Source organism: Narcine bancroftii, chromosome 7 (genome assembly GCF_036971445.1).
Source record: "Narcine bancroftii isolate sNarBan1 chromosome 7, sNarBan1.hap1, whole genome shotgun sequence".
NCBI classification, from domain to species: domain Eukaryota; kingdom Metazoa; phylum Chordata; class Chondrichthyes; order Torpediniformes; family Narcinidae; genus Narcine; species Narcine bancroftii.
The window spans coordinates 198738306-198760140 of NC_091475.1; the positions used below are offsets into that span (position 1 = coordinate 198738306).

General features: G+C 40.1%; 1 protein-coding gene across 3 annotated transcripts in view; it reads left to right on the forward strand.

Moving 5' to 3' along the window:
• The first annotated feature begins 7725 nt into the window (after positions 1-7725).
• The window catches only part of LOC138739599 (PI-PLC X domain-containing protein 1-like), a 48063-nt gene continuing 33953 nt past the window's right edge, over positions 7726-21835 (forward strand). For 2 of the 3 annotated variants that reach the window (XM_069891953.1, XM_069891954.1), the window contains exons 1-2: positions 7726-8110; positions 11679-11808. In XM_069891953.1, the coding sequence (XP_069748054.1) occupies positions 8096-8110; positions 11679-11808 (145 nt within the window). In that variant the 5' untranslated portion in view covers positions 7726-8095. Of the gene's footprint in view, positions 8111-10787; positions 10871-11678; positions 11809-21835 lie in introns of those variants that run through there. The other variant, XM_069891955.1, reaches the window with a different exon arrangement.

A 21835-nucleotide genomic window follows, 5' to 3' on the forward strand; every position in this document is an offset into this window, starting at 1 on the left:
TACAGCACATGATAATCTTATCTGCCCACAGACCCACACAATATACAGCACATGATAATCTTATCTGCCCACAGACCCACACAATATACAGCACATGATAATCTTATCTGCCCACAGACCCACACAATAAACAGCACATGATAATCTTATCTGCCCACAGACCCACACAATATACAGCACATGATAATCTTATCTGCCCACAGACCCACACAATATACAGCACATGATAATCTTATCTGCCCACAGACCCACACAATTTACAGCACATGATAATCTTATCTGCCCACAGACCCACACAATATACAGCACATGATAATCTTATCTGCCCACATGCACACACAATATACAGCACATGATAATCTTATCTGCCCACATGCACACACAATATAGAGCACATGATAATCTTATCTGCCCACATACACACACAATATACAGCACATGATAATCTTATCTGCCCACATGCACACACAATATACAGCACATGATAATCTTATCTGCCCACATGCACACAATATACAGCACATGATAATCTTATCTGCCCACATGCACACACAATATACAGCACATGATAATCTTATCTGCCCACATGCACACACAATATACAGCACATGATAATCTTATCTGCCCACATGCACACACAATATACAGCACATGATAATCTTATCTGCCCACATGCACACACAATATACAGCACATGATAATCTTATCTGCCCACATGCACACACAATATACAGCACATGATAATCTTATCTGCCCACATGCACACACAATATACAGCACATGATAATCTTATCTGCCCAAATGCACACACAATATACAGCACATGATAATCTTATCTGCCCACAGACCCACACAATATACAGCACATGATAATCTTATCTGCCCACAGACCCACACAATATACAGCACATGATAATCTTATCTGCCCACAGACCCACACAATATACAGCACATGATAATCTTATCTGCCCACAGACCCACACAATTTACAGCACATGATAATCTTTTCTGCCCACAGACCCACACAATATACAGCACATGATAATCTTATCTGCCCACAGACCCACACAATATACAGCACATGATAATCTTATCTGCCCACAGACCCACACAATATACAGCACATGATAATCTTATCTGCCCACAGACCCACACAATATACAGCACATGATAATCTTATCTGCCCACAGACCCACACAATATACAGCACATGATAATCTTATCTGCCCACAGACCCACACAATATACAGCACATGATAATCTTATCTGCCCACAGACCCACACAATATACAGCACATGATAATCTTATCTGCCCACAGACCCACACAATGTACAGCACATGATAATCTTATCTGCCCACAGACCCACACAATGTACAGCACATGATAATCTTATCTGCCCACAGACCCACACAATGTACAGCACATGATAATCTTATCTGCCCACAGACCCACACAATATACAGCACATGATAATCTTATCTGCCCACAGACCCACACAATATACAGCACATGATAATCTTATCTGCCCACAGACCCACACAATTTACAGCACATGATAATCTTATCTGCCCACAGACCCACACAATATACAGCACATGATAATCTTATCTGCCCACAGACCCACACAATATACAGCACATGATAATCTTATCTGCCCACAGACCCACACAATATACAGCACATGATAATCTTATCTGCCCACAGACCCACACAATATACAGCACATGATAATCTTATCTGCCCACATACCCACACAATAAACAGCACATGATAATCTTATCTGCCCACAGACCTACACAATATACAGCACATGATAATCTTATCTGCCACAGACCCACACAATATACAGCACATGATAATCTTATCTGCCCACAGGCCCACACAATTTACAGCACATGATAATCTTATCTGCCCACATGCACACACAATATACAGCACATGATAATCTTATCTGCCCACATGCACACACAATATACAGCACATGATAATCTTATCTGCCCACATGCACACACAATATACAGCACATGATAATCTTATCTGCCCACATGCACACACAATATACAGCACATGATAATCTTATCTGCCCACATGCACACACAATATACAGCACATGATAATCTTATCTGCCCACATGCACACACAATATACAGCACATGATAATCTTATCTGCCCACATGCACACACAATATACAGCACATGATAATCTTATCTGCCCACATGCACACACAATATACAGCACATGATAATCTTATCTGCCCACATGCACACACAATATACAGCACATGATAATCTTATCTGCCCACATGCACACACAATATACAGCACATGATAATCTTATCTGCCCACATGCACACACAATATACAGCACATGATAATCTTATCTGCCCACATGCACACACAATATACAGCACATGATAATCTTATCTGCCCACATGCACACACAATATACAGCACATGATAATCTTATCTGCCCACATGCACACACAATATACAGCACATGATAATCTTATCTGCCCACATGCACACACAATATACAGCACATGATAATCTTATCTGCCCACATGCACACACAATATACAGCACATGATAATCTTATCTGCCCACATGCACACACAATATACAGCACATGATAATCTTATCTGCCCACATGCACACACAATATACAGCACATGATAATCTTATCTGCCCACATGCACACACAATATACAGCACATGATAATCTTATCTGCCCACATGCACACACAATATACAGCACATGATAATCTTATCTGCCCACATGCACACACAATATACAGCACATGATAATCTTATCTGCCCACATGCACACACAATATACAGCACATGATAATCTTATCTGCCCACATGCACACACAATATACAGCACATGATAATCTTATCTGCCCACAGACCCACACAATATACAGCACATGATAATCTTATCTGCCCACAGACCCACACAATATACAGCACATGATAATCTTATCTGCCCACAGACCCACACAATATACAGCACATGATAATCTTATCTGCCCACAGACCCACACAATATACAGCACATGATAATCTTATCTGCCCACAGACCCACACAATATACAGCACATGATAATCTTATCTGCCCACAGACCCACACAATATACAGCACATGATAATCTTATCTGCCCACAGACCCACACAATATACAGCACATGATAATCTTATCTGCCCACAGACCCACACAATATACAGCACATGATAATCTTATCTGCCCACAGACCCACACAATATACAGCACATGATAATCTTATCTGCCCACAGACCCACACAATATACAGCACATGATAATCTTATCTGCCCACAGACCCACACAATATACAGCACATGATAATCTTATCTGCCCACAGACCCACACAATATACAGCACATGATAATCTTATCTGCCCACAGACCCACACAATATACAGCACATGATAATCTTATCTGCCCACAGACCCACACAATATACAGCACATGATAATCTTATCTGCCCACAGACCCACACAATATACAGCACATGATAATCTTATCTGCCCACAGACCCACACAATATACAGCACATGATAATCTTATCTGCCCACAGACCCACACAATATACAGCACATGATAATCTTATCTGCCCACAGACCCACACAATATACAGCACATGATAATCTTATCTGCCCACAGACCCACACAATATACAGCACATGATAATCTTATCTGCCCACAGACCCACACAATATACAGCACATGATAATCTTATCTGCCCACAGACCCACACAATATACAGCACATGATAATCTTATCTGCCCACAGACCCACACAATATACAGCACATGATAATCTTATCTGCCCACAGACCCACACAATATACAGCACATGATAATCTTATCTGCCCACAGACCCACACAATATACAGCACATGATAATCTTATCTGCCCACAGACCCACACAATATACAGCACATGATAATCTTATCTGCCCACAGACCCACACAATATACAGCACATGATAATCTTATCTGCCCACAGACCCACACAATATACAGCACATGATAATCTTATCTGCCCACAGATCCACACAATATACAGCACATGATAATCTTATCTGCCCACAGACCCACACAATACACAGCACATGATAATCTTATCTGCCCACAGACCCACACAATATACAGCACATGATAATCTTATCTGCCCACAGACCCACACAATATACAGCACATGATAATCTTATCTGCCCACAGACCCACACAATATACAGCACATGATAATCTTATCTGCCCACAGACCCACACAATATACAGCACATGATAATCTTATCTGCCCACAGACCCACACAATATACAGCACATGATAATCTTATCTGCCCACAGACCCACACAATATACAGCACATGATAATCTTATCTGCCCACAGACCCACACAATATACAGCACATGATAATCTTATCTGCCCACAGACCCACACAATGTACAGCACATGATAATCTTATCTGCCCACAGACCCACACAATGTACAGCACATGATAATCTTATCTGCCCACAGACCCACACAATGTACAGCACATGATAATCTTATCTGCCCACAGACCCACACAATGTACAGCACATGATAATCTTATCTGCCCACAGACCCACACCATATACAGCACATGATAATCTTATCTGCCCACAGACCCACACCATATACAGCACATGATAATCTTATCTGCCCACAGACCCACACCATATACAGCACATGATAATCTTATCTGCCCACAGACCCACACCATATACAGCACATGATAATCTTATCTGCCCACAGACCCACACCATATACAGCACATGATAATCTTATCTGCCCACAGACCCACACCATATACAGCACATGATAATCTTATCTGCCCACAGACCCACACCATATACAGCACATGATAATCTTATCTGCCCACAGACCCACACAATATACAGCACATGATAATCTTATCTGCCCACAGACCCACACAATATACAGCACATGATAATCTTATCTGCCCACAGACCCACACAATGTACAGCACATGATAATCTTATCTGCCCACAGACCCACACAATGTACAGCACATGATAATCTTATCTGCCCACAGACCCACACAATATACAGCACATGATAATCTTATCTGCCCACAGACCCACACCATATACAGCACATGATAATCTTATCTGCCCACAGACCCACACCATATACAGCACATGATAATCTTATCTGCCCACAGACCCACACTATATACAGCACATGATAATCTTATCTGCCCACAGACCCACACCATATACAGCACATGATAATCTTATCTGCCCACAGACCCACACAATATACAGCACATGATAATCTTATCTGCCCACAGACCCACACAATATACAGCACATGATAATCTTATCTGCCCACAGACCCACACAATATACAGCACATGATAATCTTATCTGCCCACAGACCCACACAATATACAGCACATGATAATCTTATCTGCCCACAGACCCACACAATATACAGCACATGATAATCTTATCTGCCCACAGACCCACACAATATACAGCACATGATAATCTTATCTGCCCACAGACCCACACAATATACAGCACATGATAATCTTATCTGCCCACAGACCCACACAATATACAGCACATGATAATCTTATCTGCCCACAGACCCACACAATATACAGCACATGATAATCTTATCTGCCCACAGACCCACACAATATACAGCACATGATAATCTTATCTGCCCACAGACCCACACAATAAACAGCACATGATAATATTATCTGCCCACAGACCCACACAATATACAGCACATGATAATCTTATCTGCCCACAGACCCACACAATATACAGCACATGATAATCTTATCTGCCCACAGACCCACACAATTTACAGCACATGATAATCTTATCTGCCTACAGACCCACACAATATACAGCACATGATAATCTTATCTGCCCACAGACCCACACAATATACAGCACATGATAATCTTATCTGCCCACAGACCCACACAATATACAGCACATGATAATCTTATCTGCCCACAGACCCACACAATATACAGCACATGATAATCTTATCTGCCCACAGACCCACACAATATACAGCACATGATAATCTTATCTGCCCACATGCACACACAATATACAGCACATGATAATCTTATCTGCCCACAGACCCACACAATATACAGCACATGATAATCTTATCTGCCCACATGCACACACAATATACAGCACATGATAATCTTATCTGCCCACATGCACACACAATATACAGCACATGATCATCTTATCTGCCCACATGCACACACAATATACAGCACATGATCATCTTATCTGCCCACATGCACACACAATATACAGCACATGATCATCTTATCTGCCCACATGCACACACAATATACAGCACATGATAATCTTATCTGCCCACATGCACACACAATATACAGCACATGATAATCTTATCTGCCCACATGCACACACAATATACAGCACATGATAATCTTATCTGCCCACATGCACACACAATATACAGCACATGATAATCTTATCTGCCCACATGCACACACAATATACAGCACATGATAATCTTATCTGCCCACATGCACACACAATATACAGCACATGATAATCTTATCTGCCCACATGCACACACAATATACAGCACATGATAATCTTATCTGCCCACATGCACACACAATATACAGCACATGATAATCTTATCTGCCCACATGCACACACAATATACAGCACATGATAATCTTATCTGCCCACATGCACACACAATATACAGCACATGATAATCTTATCTGCCCACATGCACACACAATATACAGCACATGATAATCTTATCTGCCCACATGCACACACAATATACAGCACATGATAATCTTATCTGCCCACATGCACACACAATATACAGCACATGATAATCTTATCTGCCCACATGCACACACAATATACAGCACATGATAATCTTATCTGCCCACATGCACACACAATATACAGCACATGATAATCTTATCTGCCCACATGCACACACAATATACAGCACATGATAATCTTATCTGCCCACATGCACACACAATATACAGCACATGATAATCTTATCTGCCCACAGACCCACACAATATACAGCACATAATAATCTTATCTGCCCACATGCACACGCAATATACAGCACATGATAATGTTATATGCTCACATACACACACTATGCATGGAATGTAACATAAAAACAGCACATAATAATCATATACACACAAAGATTTAATTTAAAATAAATGCATTTTAATATTTTGGGAGATTGACCTGGTAGACTCGTAGATTTTGGTGTTCCTTACAATTGGCAGCGTTTTTTTATCGTACCCAAGATAATCAGAACGCGAGTTTGCATCATGTAAGATACACCAAGTACAAATTGTAAATTAAATTGGCGCAGAATGCCTTGCCAGCGATGGTGGTGGAGGCTGAAACATTAGGGGCATTTAAGAGACTCTTAGACAGGCAAATGGATGAAAAAAAATATGTGTGTGTGTGTGTGTGTGTGTGTGTGTATTACTGCATATGTATCATTTGTTACCTCATTTGTTATCATGTGTGTTATCTCTGTAAGTGCATTCACATGTTTTGCAATGTGCACCAGAGAACATTGCTTCATCAGGTACTTGTGTAATTGAACCAAATCGTCAAATGCTATTCATTTAATCCACCGCAAGCTCCCAGAAACAATACTATGGATATAGGCAGATTTAACTTTAATTGATATTATCTAAAGGATGAATATTTTACAGGATATTGGAAAAACAGTTTTAATGCTCTTCCTTGAGTGACAGTCTCTGGACCTTTCTTCACCTGAGAAAATTGAATGGCTGGGCTCCGCAGGCTGGATTGAATTGGCGACTCTTGAGAACCATCAGAGACCTGGAGTTACATGAAACTGCTGTAAATCTAGAACTGGCTGAGTAACTAATGATACAGTAATCACTTGGTCCAATGTCATCTACTTGTGCAACCCAATCATATTGGGCTTCCTGTGGAATTGGAACTGCCGAATTCCCTCTGCCTCAAGGATCCCTGACCTGGAGATGAGATGAGGAAAGAAAAGGTGCGTTTTTGTTTACAATTATTTTTATCATTATTATTATTAATTAGCACACTTTAATAATCTTCGGATAATCAGATGTTGCAGAGGAAATGAGGCTCCACCTCCAAGCTTGCTTCCTATCAGTGTGTTCTGAGAGTGGGATCTCTGTAGTACACCAGCAGAAGCTTTGTTACCACTCGGACCTTACTACACCTTCTTGCCTGACTCTGAGATTGGGATTCATACCAGGTCAATATCAGTGCAGGGAGGGAGTATAAATTTGGTTGATGAGCTGAATACAACATAATTTGAAGTAGTGTCTCATTGGAACACTGTGCAGAACTTCCTCAGCGTTGCACTGGAGCGATTGTCCAGATTGCTTATGCTCAGCTCTGGTCTGGAACTTGAACAAACAACTCTTTGGCAGAGGTGAGTGTTTTCCAATCAGCTAGGGATGAAGTTAGCCATAATTTTCAATTTCCTAGCCTCTATTGCCATCCTCTCCTCTACCCATTCCAGTCTCTTGCCTCCCATCCCCAATCCCCAATCTATTTCGGGTCCCAAATTGTTGACTGTTCATTTCTCTTCGTGGATATTGCCTGACCCACTGAGTTGCCCATCTTCTCATTGTTGTGTAGTGGTTAATCCAATGCTATTACAGCACCAACAATCGAGATGGGGGGGGGGGGGTTTGAATCCAGCACTGACTAAGGAGTTTGTATGTTCTTCCCATGTCTATGTGGGTTTTTCCAGGGGTCTCCAGTTTCCTCCCACCATTCAAAACATACAGGATTGTAGGTCAATTGGGTGTAATTGGGTGGCATGGGCTTGTGGGCCAAAAGGGCCTGTTAGTGGACTGTTGGTCTAAATTTCAACAGTCTCTATCCTCTTTTTCAGCATCCCCATTTCTAACATCCCACCCCCAGAGCTAATCTTCTATTTTCCTTGATATTTTCCTTTTCAGTCTTCTGAAAGGGTATCAAGGAGTAATGGTGGGGATGAGTTTATAAGTGGGTTGGAAACCAGGTGGAGTTTGGAGGATGCTCATAGAGATGTGGGGCTAAGGTAGGCCTTTATTGCTTGTTTGAGGGGCTGGGAAGAAGTACCAGCATTATTGTAAAGATACTTACCATATTAGTCCGTACTATCTTGTCATCTTTCACCTGCTGGGTTTCCAAACGCCAATGTATCCAGCTCAACTTTAACGGTTGGAAGAGTTTGTAATGGAGGTGGCAACTTCCAGATGCATTTTCAATAGTTGTTTGGATAGATCCTTGCATCATGCCAAGGCTTGAACTACAGTATTTAGTTAAGTTTAAATTATTTTTTATCCCAAAATACCTTCAGTGAAAAGACCAACAGGTTATGCCTAACGTTGGATACAGCCATGTAAAGAGCACAATTTACTGAATATCAGATTACAATGAAAAGGAAGCACCAAGCAAAGGTAGCATTAGAGGGGCTCATTCAAGAGCCTGAAGGCTGCTGTGGGTAGGGTGTCTTTAAGCCTATTGGTGCATGTTTTCACACTCTTAAGCCTTCTCAGATGGGAGAGAGAAGGGAGTGTGTCTGGGGAGTGATGGATCTTTCATTATGTTGGCAGTCTTCTAGGCAGTGAGGGGAGAGATGTTTTTATGATGATCTAAGCGACGTTCACTACCTTTTGCAGTTTCTTCCATTCTTGACCAGAACTGAGCCACTGTGGTGCATTCAGCAAGTATGCTTTTGATAGTAGAAATGGTTGAGGAACATGGGAGAGATGCTGAACTTCCTTAGTCTTCAACAAAAGTAAAGCCATTAGTGTGCTCTCTTGATTGTCACATCTACGTGCCTGTCCCAGGTCAAGTCATTGGAGATATTTATCCCCAGGAAGTTGAAGCTATCTACTCTTTTGACTTCAGCATCATTAATGTGGACAGTAGGGGGTGTACTCCGCCTCCTTTCCTGGTCAGTGATCATCTTTATCTTAGTGAATAGAGAGAGAAGTTGTTATCTTGGCACCAGGCCACAAGCCTTTTAATCTCTTTGCTGTATTCTAATTGATCAGTATTTGACACCTGACCCAGAAAATATGAGGATGGAGTTGGAATGCTAATTAGTTGTGGGTGTAGCCAATTTTCCCTTGCAACCGCTGCAACCGTGTCTGCCTGTCCCGCATCGGACTTGTCAGCCACAAACGAGCCTGCAGCTGACGTGGACATTACCCCCTCCATAAATCTTCGTCCGCGAAGCCAAGCCAAAGGAAGGAAAGAGGGAGTACAATTGGGATATGATACACATCTTTTATAGCTGGGTGTTGAGTATAATCGTAGAAGAGATTTTAATACCCATCTTCCCTGAAAGGAACACACGAGAGACTGCAAATGCTGGAATCCAGAGTTTAAAAAAAAAATCTGCTTGAGGATCTCAGCAGATCAAGGAGCATCAGTGGGAGAAAAAGAATGGCCACAGGTTTGACCTGAAACGTTTAGCCTGAAATGTGAACCATTCTTTTTCTCCCACCCATGTTGCTTGACTCACTGAGTTCCTCGAGCAGATTGTTTTTTGAGCTGGTTAGATCTGGGGTTTAAGATTTAAATTTTCCACCTTATTCAAGCCCACTTATTTCTTAGGGTAGAAATCACCCTTGCCTCAATAACTTGTGGTGATTAATTTTAAATCATTATGACTTCATTACATTGCATCTTACATCTCCAGAGATTTGTGCAGCTGAGTGTGGTAGGGTGAATCAAGTTGAAAACCTCTGCCATCACAGTGGACAAATGCATAATTTGATCCTAGGTATTTGGCCACATTTTCCAGCATTGTCAGGTTTTGCTTTTTGATATTTGCCAACTTTCTTGTTGGTGTTGAAATGATTGAAAGTGTGTGGTATAAATCACGTGGAGTAGATGCTTCTGGGTTCAAATAGTTTGTTCAATTTCCTGAATCTGTTTAATCCTGTTTAAATTCAATTTGATCATCTTGTGGGCATGGGTCCATCAACAAAGATAAACTGCTGGTCCCAGTTTGATGACAATTTAGTACCAATAGGAATGTATGTATTAAATGTAATTGCATGGTGAGGGCATTGTGTGGTGCTACAGACCTGCCTGCTTGGAGTTTGTGGTGCTGTGATTGGCCTTTGGAGATGAAATGTTCCAATGCTCCTCCTGCCTCTCCCAAAGCCCCCACTGTTTCAAACATGAAACATCCCTGGATAGGAAAACTCCTTAATTGAATCTAAAAGGGTGTAAAACTAATCCACCATGACTGTTGCACCATTCACCAGGAATATCGATGATGGTCTCACCAGGCTTGTTGCCACATTTGTGGAATTTGGCACCCGGCATCCCCTCGGGCTAACGGCTTTAATCTGAGGAGTCATGAAATGCTGCAGACACAAGACCGCCCTTCGGCCCAATTGGCTCATTCTGCTCAAGCTTAGTCCCATTTCTAACCAAGCTAGTCCCAAAGAGGTTGGAGAACCTTGCCTTGTATCACCCTTTAAAGCACAAATATTACATTTGTTTTATTACATGACGATAAAAGAATTTTGAATCTTGAATGTTAAGTAAAACTCACAATTCCTTTGCATTTGTTGTTTCAGGAAATGGCAGATTTGAGGAAGAAGATGGAGATAATGTATCCAAGTCATTGGCTGAATCAGTTTGCCCATTGGATGTCAGACCTACCAGAAAAGCTATGGGACACGATTCTGTGCAATCTGGCTATTCCAGGTAACAGTGCATCCTTCAGCTCACTCTTGTCATTTATGGTCTGGTGTGTAAAGAAGTCCTCAGCCAATGCATTAACTAAGTAAATTGTGTCTGGGATTCTATTATCCTAGAGGGCTGCTGAGACAAGAACATTGGGTGTATTTAAAGAGGATGTTGATTTTAAAAGATCATAGAACTGGGAGTCATGGGGAGCTGGCACAGAAGAAGAGATGAGGCCTGAGGCAGGACATCTATCATCATATTGAATGGTGGGCAGCTTGACTGGCTCTTGCTCCTGTTTGCATGTGTGCTCTCAGAAATGAACACATTTGTAAATTTGTGGAAAGAAGAGTGGAGTGACTTTTTTTTAAAAAAAGCTATGTTCATATTTAAACCAGGAAGGGGAAGTAAGTGCGTGAGTGGAATGGGTTCATAAGTGACATTGCAGTGTGAAAACATAGTTCTGTATTAGCTGAAACATTCTCCTACTCGATGCTGGTGTTTGTGAATTCAGTGTCGGTTTGAGGATGCAGAATGTGACATAAAAACATAGGAACAGGAGCCGGCCATCTGGCCCATGAGTGTGGTCCACTCTTCAATAAGATCATGGCTAAGGATGCAGCTGGCACCAACCTAACATTTACCCATAATTTCCCTGCTATGCAAATATCTATTCATCTCTGTCTTGTAATGAAGCAGTCTTTGGACACAATTCTCTGGGGAAAAGTGTTCCCTCCTTGTCTCCTCCTTTAATCGACTCCCCCAAATCTTGAGGGTGGGGCGGCACCACAACTCCCAGAAGGCATCGAACCGGCCATGTGACGTCAGTGCGTGATGACGTCAGCACGTGCCGACTGTGTGATTCTGGCTTTTAAAAGGATACGCAGGTTATGAAGAATAAATCCATTTGATTCACTCTAAAAAGGCCTTGTGTGACACTGCAATTCCAGTGGCCACAAGGGGATGCCCGCTAGTTCTAGTACTCCATCATGCAAACCCACTTAACCTCAGATTTCAGTTATTGTCAGAATACATACATGACTTTTTATGTGGGTGTGGAAGAATGACTACTAATTAGTACTGAAAAAAAAACTACACACAGCGTGAACATGTAAACAATCAAAAGAACTGTAAACAGATATGAATGTAAACAAACTGCAATACAGAGAGAGCAAAGAAAATCAATTAAGTGCATAAGTCAGAGTCCTTAAATGAGTCTGATTGACTTTGTCGTTGAGGAGTCTAATGATAAAAGGGTAGCAGCAGTTCCAGAACCTGCTGGTGTGAGTCTTGTGGCACTTAGACCTCTTTCCTGAGGGAAACAGAACAGAGCGTATGCTGGGTGGTGAGGGTCTTTGATGATTGCTGCTGCCCTCTGACGGCTGCGTTCCCTGTAGTGTACTCAGTAGAGGGGAGGGTTTTGCTTGTAATGTCCTGGGCTTGGTCCACTACTTGTTAGAGGGATTTTATGCTCAAGGGTATTGGTGTTCCCATACATAAAAAAGTAGAAACATAAAATAGGTGCAGGAGTAGGCCATTTGGCCCTTCAAGCCCTACACCACCATTCAATATGATCATGGCTGATCAGTACCCGGTTCCTGCCTTCTCCCCAAACCCCTTGATCCACTTAGCCACCAGGGCCAAATCTAACCTACTCACTCTTAAATACTGACAAGGAACTGGCCTTAACTACTTCCTGTGGCAAAGAATTCCACAGATCCACCACCCTCTGAGAGAAGAAATTTTTCCTCATCTCAGTCCTAAAAAACTTCCCCCTTATCCTTAAACTGTGACCCCTGGTTCTGGTTTTTCCCAGCATTGGAAACAACCTACCTGCATCTAGTCTGTATAAACCCTTAAGAATTTTATGTTTCCATAAGATTCCCCCCTCAATCTTCTAAATTCCAGAGAATACAAGCCTAGTCTATCCAACCTTTCTTCATATGCAAGTCCTTCCATCCCTGGTATCATTCTAGTGAATCTTCTCTGCACCCCCTCCATGGTGAGGATGTCCTTCCTCAGAAAAGGTGACCAGAACTGCACGCAGTACTTCAGGTGTGCTCACCAAGGCCCTGTACAGCTGCAGCAGGATCTCCCTACTCCTGGACTCAAATCCTCTCGCTATGAACGGCAACATACCATTCGACCTCCTCACCGCCTGCTGCATCTGCACGCCCACTTTCAATGACTGATGCACAGCAACACCCAAGTCTTGCTGCATCTCCCCTTTTCCTAAACAGATACCATTTAAATAATAATTCTCTTTCCTGTGTTCTTACCTCCAAAGTGGATGCCCTCACATTTATCCACGTTATATTGCATCTGCCGCATCTTGGCCCACTCACCTAACTTCTCCAGATCACTCTGCACTCTCCTAGCATCCTCAACACAGCCAACCCCACTACCCAACTTCGTGTTGTCTGCAAATTTTGAGATAATGCTATCTATTCCCACAATTAAGTCTTTGATATATATTGTAAACAACTGTGGCCCCAGCACAGAGCCCTGCAGTTCCCCACTAGTCACTGTACCAGACCATGATGCAGCTAGTCAGCAGATTCTCCACCACACATCTGTAGAAATTTGTGCCACATCTACGTGACCTCTTTGAAAACTCTCTGCATCCTCTACATAATTAAGTTTTGAGTCTGATGCTTTTCATTTTCAAGTTCTCAGTTTGAGGATCAAACATTCTAGATTGAAATAAAGTTCTTCCTGCTCTTTAAACATTTAGCAGTGTAGCCCACCCCATTTCTCCCAACAACAGACAGGTAAGCCACAATTAGACTGGATCAATTTAACTTCTGGAATTAGGGTGTCAGTTTAGTAGTGTCAAAGTTGGGAAATGCCCATCCAAAGTAGATTTTTAAAAAAATTAGACATACAGCACGGTACAGACCCTTTTGGCCCATGATCCCATGCTGCCCAATTATACCCAATTGACCTACAACACCTGATATGTTATGAATGGTGGGAGAAACTGGTGTACCCTGAGAAAACCTATTCAGACATAGGGAGAATGTACAAACGCCTTAAAGACAGTGTGGGGTTCAAACCCTGATCCCGATCGTGATGCTGTAACGGCATTACGCTAACTGCTACATCAACCGTGCTGGCTTAATTCACATTAGTTTGACGCACTTTAGATTTAATGCCACTAGTTTTTAAATCTCAATTCTGTAGGCCTCTTTGTCTTCTTCTACATGGCATGTTTGTTGTATTTCTGGCCAACTTCTCTTGTGCTGAGATGGTTTGCCACACAATATGGAACACAAGTCAAAGAAACTGTCGGACAGGCAAATTCCTCTCTCTGGAGTGGGTTAACAAATAGATTAGCCCTGCAACAAAGCAGATTTATTACATTCTGCTTATTAAATTCCAGTTTCCAAATTTTTCATGGGATTTGAGCTCAGAATCTCCAAGGTTACATCTCTTTTACCTTAATCTCTACTCTCATTCACTGCCATGGATACTACAAGTAGTAATAAAGTCATATGATTCAGAAATCACACCAATGCCTCTGCTTTTTGAGAAGCCTTTTTTTAAAAAACTTTATTTAAGATTTTATAACATGAATAAAATAGAAAGTTACAGTAAAAAGATTAAACGTAAGATAATAAAAATTACAGTACTACATCGGCAGAATAAATAAACTAAACCACCCCCCCCAATAATTAGTACACAACATTAATGACCTAGCTTAAAGTTAGTCTAACCCCCCCCAAGATAAAGAGTGAAGAGTTAATAAAGTGAACAATATTATATTAAAACAAAAGGCCCACTTACACAAAAAAAAGATAAAACATAACAAATAAAGATACTAACAACAAAAAAAAGTTATCAATACTAAAATATCAGACTTAAAAACATATTTAAATCAAACTTAAATGCATATATTTAGCAAACGGAGTCCACTTCAACCTATAAAAAGACATCTTATCCTGAATTGAAAAAGATATCCTTTCCATAGTCAAACAGGATTTCATCTCCAAATTCTTTGGCTTGGCTTCGCGGACGAAGATTTATGGAGGGGGTAAAAAGTCCACGTCAGCTGCAGACTCGTTTGTGGCTGACAAGTCCGATGCGGGACAGGCAGACACGATTGCAGCGGTTGCAGGGGAAAATTGGTTGGTTGGGGATGGGTGTTGGGTTTTTCCTCCTTTGCCTTTTGTCAGTGAGGTAGGCTCTGCGGTCTTCTTCAAAGGAGGTTGCTGCCCGCCAAACTGTGAGGCGCCAAGATGCACGGTTTGAGGCGATATCAGCCCACTGGCGGTGGTCAATGTGGCAGGCACCAAGAGATTTCTTTAGGCAGTCCTTGTACCTTTTCTTTGGTGCACCTCTGTCACGGTGGCCAGTGGAGAGCTCGCCATATAACACGATCTTGGGAAGGCGATGGTCCTCCATTCTGGAGACGTGACCCATCCAGCGCAGCTGGATCTTCAGCAGCGTGGACTCGATGCTGTCGACCTCTGCCATCTCGAGTACTTCGACGTTAGGGATGTAAGCGCTCCAATGGATGTTGAGGATGGAGCGGAGACAACGCTGGTGGAAGCGTTCTAGGAGCCGTAGGTGGTGCCGGTAGAGGACACATGATTCGGAGCCGAACAGGAGTGTGGGTATGACAACGGCTCTGTATACGCTTATCTTTGTGAGGTTTTTCAGTTGGTTGTTTTTCCAGACTCTTTTGTGTAGTCTTCCAAAGGCGCTATTTGCCTTGGCGAGTCTGTTGTCTATCTCATTGTCGATCCTTGCATCTGATGAAATGGTGCAGCCGAGATAGGTAAACTGGTTGACCGTTTTGAGTTTTGTGTGCCCGATGGAGATGTGGGGGGGCTGGTAATCATGGTGGGGAGCTGGCTGATGGAGGACCTCAGTTTTCTTCAGGCTGACTTCCAGGCCAAACATTTTGGCAGTTTCCGCAAAGCAGGACGTCAAGCGCTGAAGAGCTGGCTCTGAATGGGCAACTAAAGCGGCATCGTCTGCAAAGAGTAGTTCATGGACAAGTTTCTCTTGTGTCTTGGTGTGAGCTTGCAGGCGCCTCAGATTGAAGAGACTGCCATCCGTGCGGTACCGGATGTAAACAGCGTCTTCATTGTTGGGGTCTTTCATGGCTTGGTTCAGCATCATGCTGAAGAAGATTGAAAAGAGGGTTGGTGCCAGAACACAGCCTTGCTTCACGCCATTGTTAATGGAGAAGGGTTCAGAGAGCTCATTGCTGTATCTGACCCGACCTTGTTGGTTTTCGTGCAGTTGGATAATCATGTTGAGGAACTTTGGGGGACATCCGATGCGCTCTAGTATTTGCCAAAGCCCTTTCCTGCTCACGGTGTCGAAGGCTTTGGTGAGGTCAACAAAGGTGATGTAGAGTCCTTTGTTTTGTTCTCTGCATTTTTCTTGGAGCTGTCTGAGGGCAAAGACCATGTCAGTAGTTCCTCTGTTTGCGCGAAAGCCGCACTGTGATTCTGGGAGAATATTCTCAGCGACACTAGGTATTATTCTATTTAGTAGAATCCTAGCGAAGATTTTGCCTGCAATGGAGAGCAACGTGATTCCCCTGTAGTTTGAGCAGTCTGATTTCTCGCCTTTGTTTTTGTACAGGGTGATGATGGTGGCATCACGAAGATCCTGAGGCAGTTTACCTTGGTCCCAACAAAGCTTGAAAAACTCATGCAGTTTGGCATGCAGAGTTTTGCCGCCAGCCTTCCAGACTTCTGGGGGGATTCCATCCATACCTGCTGCTTTGCCACTTTTCAGTTGTTCGATTGCCTTATATGTCTCATCCAGGGTGGGAACCTCATCCAGCTCTAGCCTTAGGGGCTGTTGAGGGAGCTGGAGCAGGGCGGAATCTTGGACTGAGCGGTTGGCACTGAAATACCACCTATCTAAAGTTAATATATTTCTATCTTTCCAAGTAAGTGCTATACATTTCTTGGCCACAGCTAAAGCTAAATAGATAAAGGAAATCTGATAATCCTGTAAGCCTAAATCAATTGCATATTCCCTAATAAAAATATACCAGGATCTAATACAAGACAGATATTATATAAACTATTAAATATAGATTGAATACCTTTCCAAAACTGTTGCAATCGATCACAAAGCCAGACAGTGTGCAAAAGAGTATTAGCCGTCTGGTCACAGCGAAAACAACAATCCGACTTACTAAGGCCAAACTTTTTTAGTTTCTCTGGTGTTAAATATAACTGATGTATAAAATTATAATTAATCATCGCTAATCTAGCATTAACCAATTTCCGAATACTATTCTGGCAAATTTCCATCCAGGCTTCTTCAGCTATTGTAAAACCTAAATCTTTTTTCCATTTCAACTTATCTTTATCCCAATCTTTTTTACTATCAGTTTCTTGTAAAATACAATACAAATCAGATATATATCCCTTTTGTGGTATTGAAAGTACATATTCCTCAAAATTAGAATCAGGCAATAAAATCATATGTCGACCACATATCTGTTTTACAAAAGATCTTAATTGATAATACACAAATGCAGAGTTTCCACTAATACCAAATTTCCTTTGTAATTCATCAAAAGAACAAAAACATCCCTCAGAAAAACAATCGGATAAATTTTTTATTCCCTTCCTTTCCCATTGTTTCAAAGTGATATTGGAGACTGTTGATTGTTATATAATGGCAGTTGTCCAGACCATTTATTTTTGAGCCCCAATTTATTAAGTTTACTTGTCCATAAATTTAATAAATGCTTCAATATTGGGACATCATAAGTTCGTAATAAATTTTTATTCCATCGAAACAAAAACTCATGAGAAAATTTTTCTGAAATAACCGCCATTTCTATCTTTGCCCAACTGGGCGGATCATCCATATTCATTAATGCACTAAGAAATTTAAATTGAGCTGCTTCATAATAATGTTGAAAATTCGGTAATCTTAAACCTCCAAATTGAAAATCCCACATCAGCTTTCTCATCGCTACCCTCGGAAATTTTCCCTTCCATAAAAAGTCTCCAATTGCTTTATATAGATCCTTAAAAAAACTTTTATTTAAAAAATAAGGAATTGATTGAAACAAATATTGTATTCGAGGAAAGATATTCATTTTTATACTATTAATCCTCCCTAATAAACCCAAAGGCAAATCCTTCCACCTAATCAAATCTAATTTAATCCTTTTTATTAAAGGAAGATAATTAATTGAATATAAATCTTGAAATTCCGTATTAACATTAATTCCTAAATATTTAATTTGTGTCGTCCACTTCAAATTTGTAATACTTTTATACATTGAATAATCATTTTTACAAATTGATAAAATTTCACTTTTGGTCCAATTTACTTTATAACCAGATGATTGACCATAAGTTTCCAAACATTCTTGAATTGCTGGTAAAGAAATGCCCGGATCCACCAAATATAATAAAACATCATCTGCAAATAAATTAATCTTATATTCCTCATTCAAAACTCTCATACCTTTAACATTTTCATTTTGACATATTAATTGTGCCAAAGGCTCAATGACTATAGCGAATAAAGCAGGTGACAATGGGCATCCTTGTCTAGTAGACCTTGTTAAATTAAAAGATTCTAAGATCTGCCCATTGACAGCAATTCTGGCCTTCGGGCTATTATATGAAGCCTTTATTAATCCAATAAATGAAGAACCAAAACAAAATTTCTCAAGTACTTTAAACAAAAACTTCCATTCCACTCTATCATCTAGCGAAACCACTATTGGATAATTCATCTGAGATTTAGATTTATTTATCAAAGTTATTAAATGCAAAATATTATCTGACGCATATCTATTTTCTATAAATCCCGTTTGATCACTATGTATTATTTTAGGCAAGTATTGAGCTAATCGATTAGCCATAGCTTTTGCTACAATTTTGTAATCTACATTTAACAGCGATATTGGTCTATAAGAAGAAACCTGTAAAGAATCTTTATCTTTTTTTGGTATAACTGTAATTATTGCATTGGAACAAGACTCGGGTAATCGAAAAGTGTCATAAATTTGTTGTAAAACATCCTTATAAATAGGAAATATATCAGCATAAAAATTTTTGTAAAACTCTATAGAAAACCCATCTTCACCATGTGCCTTTCCATTTGGCATATCTCTTATCGCCATTTCTATTTCATTTTCTGTAAAGGATTTATCTAACTCCTGTCTATTTTCTTGATTCAATTGTGGCAATTTAATATTTTTCAAAAAAGAATCTATAGCATCTTCAGTTACATCTTTACATTCCGAAGTATATAATTTTTTATAGGAATTACAAAATTCCTCATTAATTTCCTTTTGACCAAAAGTAATACCTGATTTCTTTCTAATTACTGGTATAATTCTAGATAATTGTTCCTTTTTTAACTGCCATGACAGAACTTTATGAGCTTTCTCACTCCATTCATAAAACTTATGTTTAGTTCGGTTTATTAAACATTCAAACCAATAAGTTTGTAATTCATAATATTTAAATTTTAAATTAGTTAACTGGTTCTTTTGCATTTCAGTAGCATTTTTTTAAAATTCTTTTTCAGTAACAGTTATCTTTTTCTCTAAATCTTCAATCTCTTTAATTCTCTCTATCTTTACTTTAGAAGCATAACTAATAATTTGACCTCGTAAAAAAGCTTTCATTGCATCCCATAAAACAAAATGACTAGAAACAGAATTAGTATTATTACTAATAAAAACCTCAATTTGTTGTTTTAAATAACTAATAAATTCCGGTTTTTGCAATAACATAGTGTTGAATCTCCATCTTGGAGCTCTCTGAACATCCTGTGAACTCTGATATTCTAATAATAATAATGAATGGTCCGAAACCAGTCTAGCCTTATAATCCACAGATGTAACCCTATCCTGCAAATGTGTTGAAATTAAAAAATAATCAATTCTAGAAAAAGAATTATGTCGTGACGAATAAAAAGAAAAATCTTTCTCTGTAGGAGTAAATCTTCGCCAAATATCAACTAGATTCAAATCTGACATCATATTAGTTACTTGAACTGCCATCTTCGATTTCTTAATTACTCTTGGATACTTGTCCAATAAAGGCTCCAGTACCACGTTTAAATCTCCCCCAATCATCACATTAGAGTTCGATTGTCCAAGTAATAAAGACATGTCGACAACAAAAGCTGTATCCTCAACATTCGGAGCATAAACATCAAGCAAAGTCCAAGCTTCATTAAAAATTGTACAGTTCAATTTTAATAATCTTCCACCATTTTTCTCTTCATTCTGTAACTTAAATGGTAAATTCTTGTGCACCAAAATTGCCACTCCTTTTGCTTTTGAATTAAATGAAGAATAAAAAACTTGTCCAACCCATTCACGTTTGAGTTTCAAATGTTCCTTATCTGTCAAATGAGTTTCCTGTAAAAAAAAGCCACATCAACTTTTAATTTTTTTAAGTAAGCAAGTACTTTCTTACGCTTAATGGGATTATTTAAACCCTGGACATTAAAAGAAGCAAACTTCAATTTAGACATTTCTTACAGCAACTCAACACAAGAAAAAAAAAGAAAAGAAAAAAAAGGAAACCCCCCCAAAAAAAGAAAAAAAACCCTCCTCTTATTCCCTCTTAAAACTACAATCAAGAACAAATAAAAAAAAAGGAAAAAGAAAGAGAAAAAAAATATTTATTTTAAAAAAAGTAATTAAAAAAAAACTTCACTCCTTAACCCAAAAATTAAAGGAAAAAAAAACAGGCAGGAGGTTATTACTACCTCCTCCTGTTTAAACCGCACAATGCGGTAACTCCCACAAAATACTGGGTGTGAGATAACTCACACGTAGCTGACGACTTCTGGAAAATAGTGCCCACCCAGTTCCCTCTCCCAACTCCCATTTCATATTAAACTATCATAAATGACTAAAATCTTCCAAAAAAAATTTTAAAAAAAGATGTATTATTTTTTTAATCAATTTTATCACTTCGACCACCATTGCTTCCATTTCTTCTTGAAATCTGATTCCCATCTTGTATCCCCACTCTCTTTGGAGACCGAGGAGGACTACGTCGTTCCTGAAATTGCGTAATCGGTAAAGATT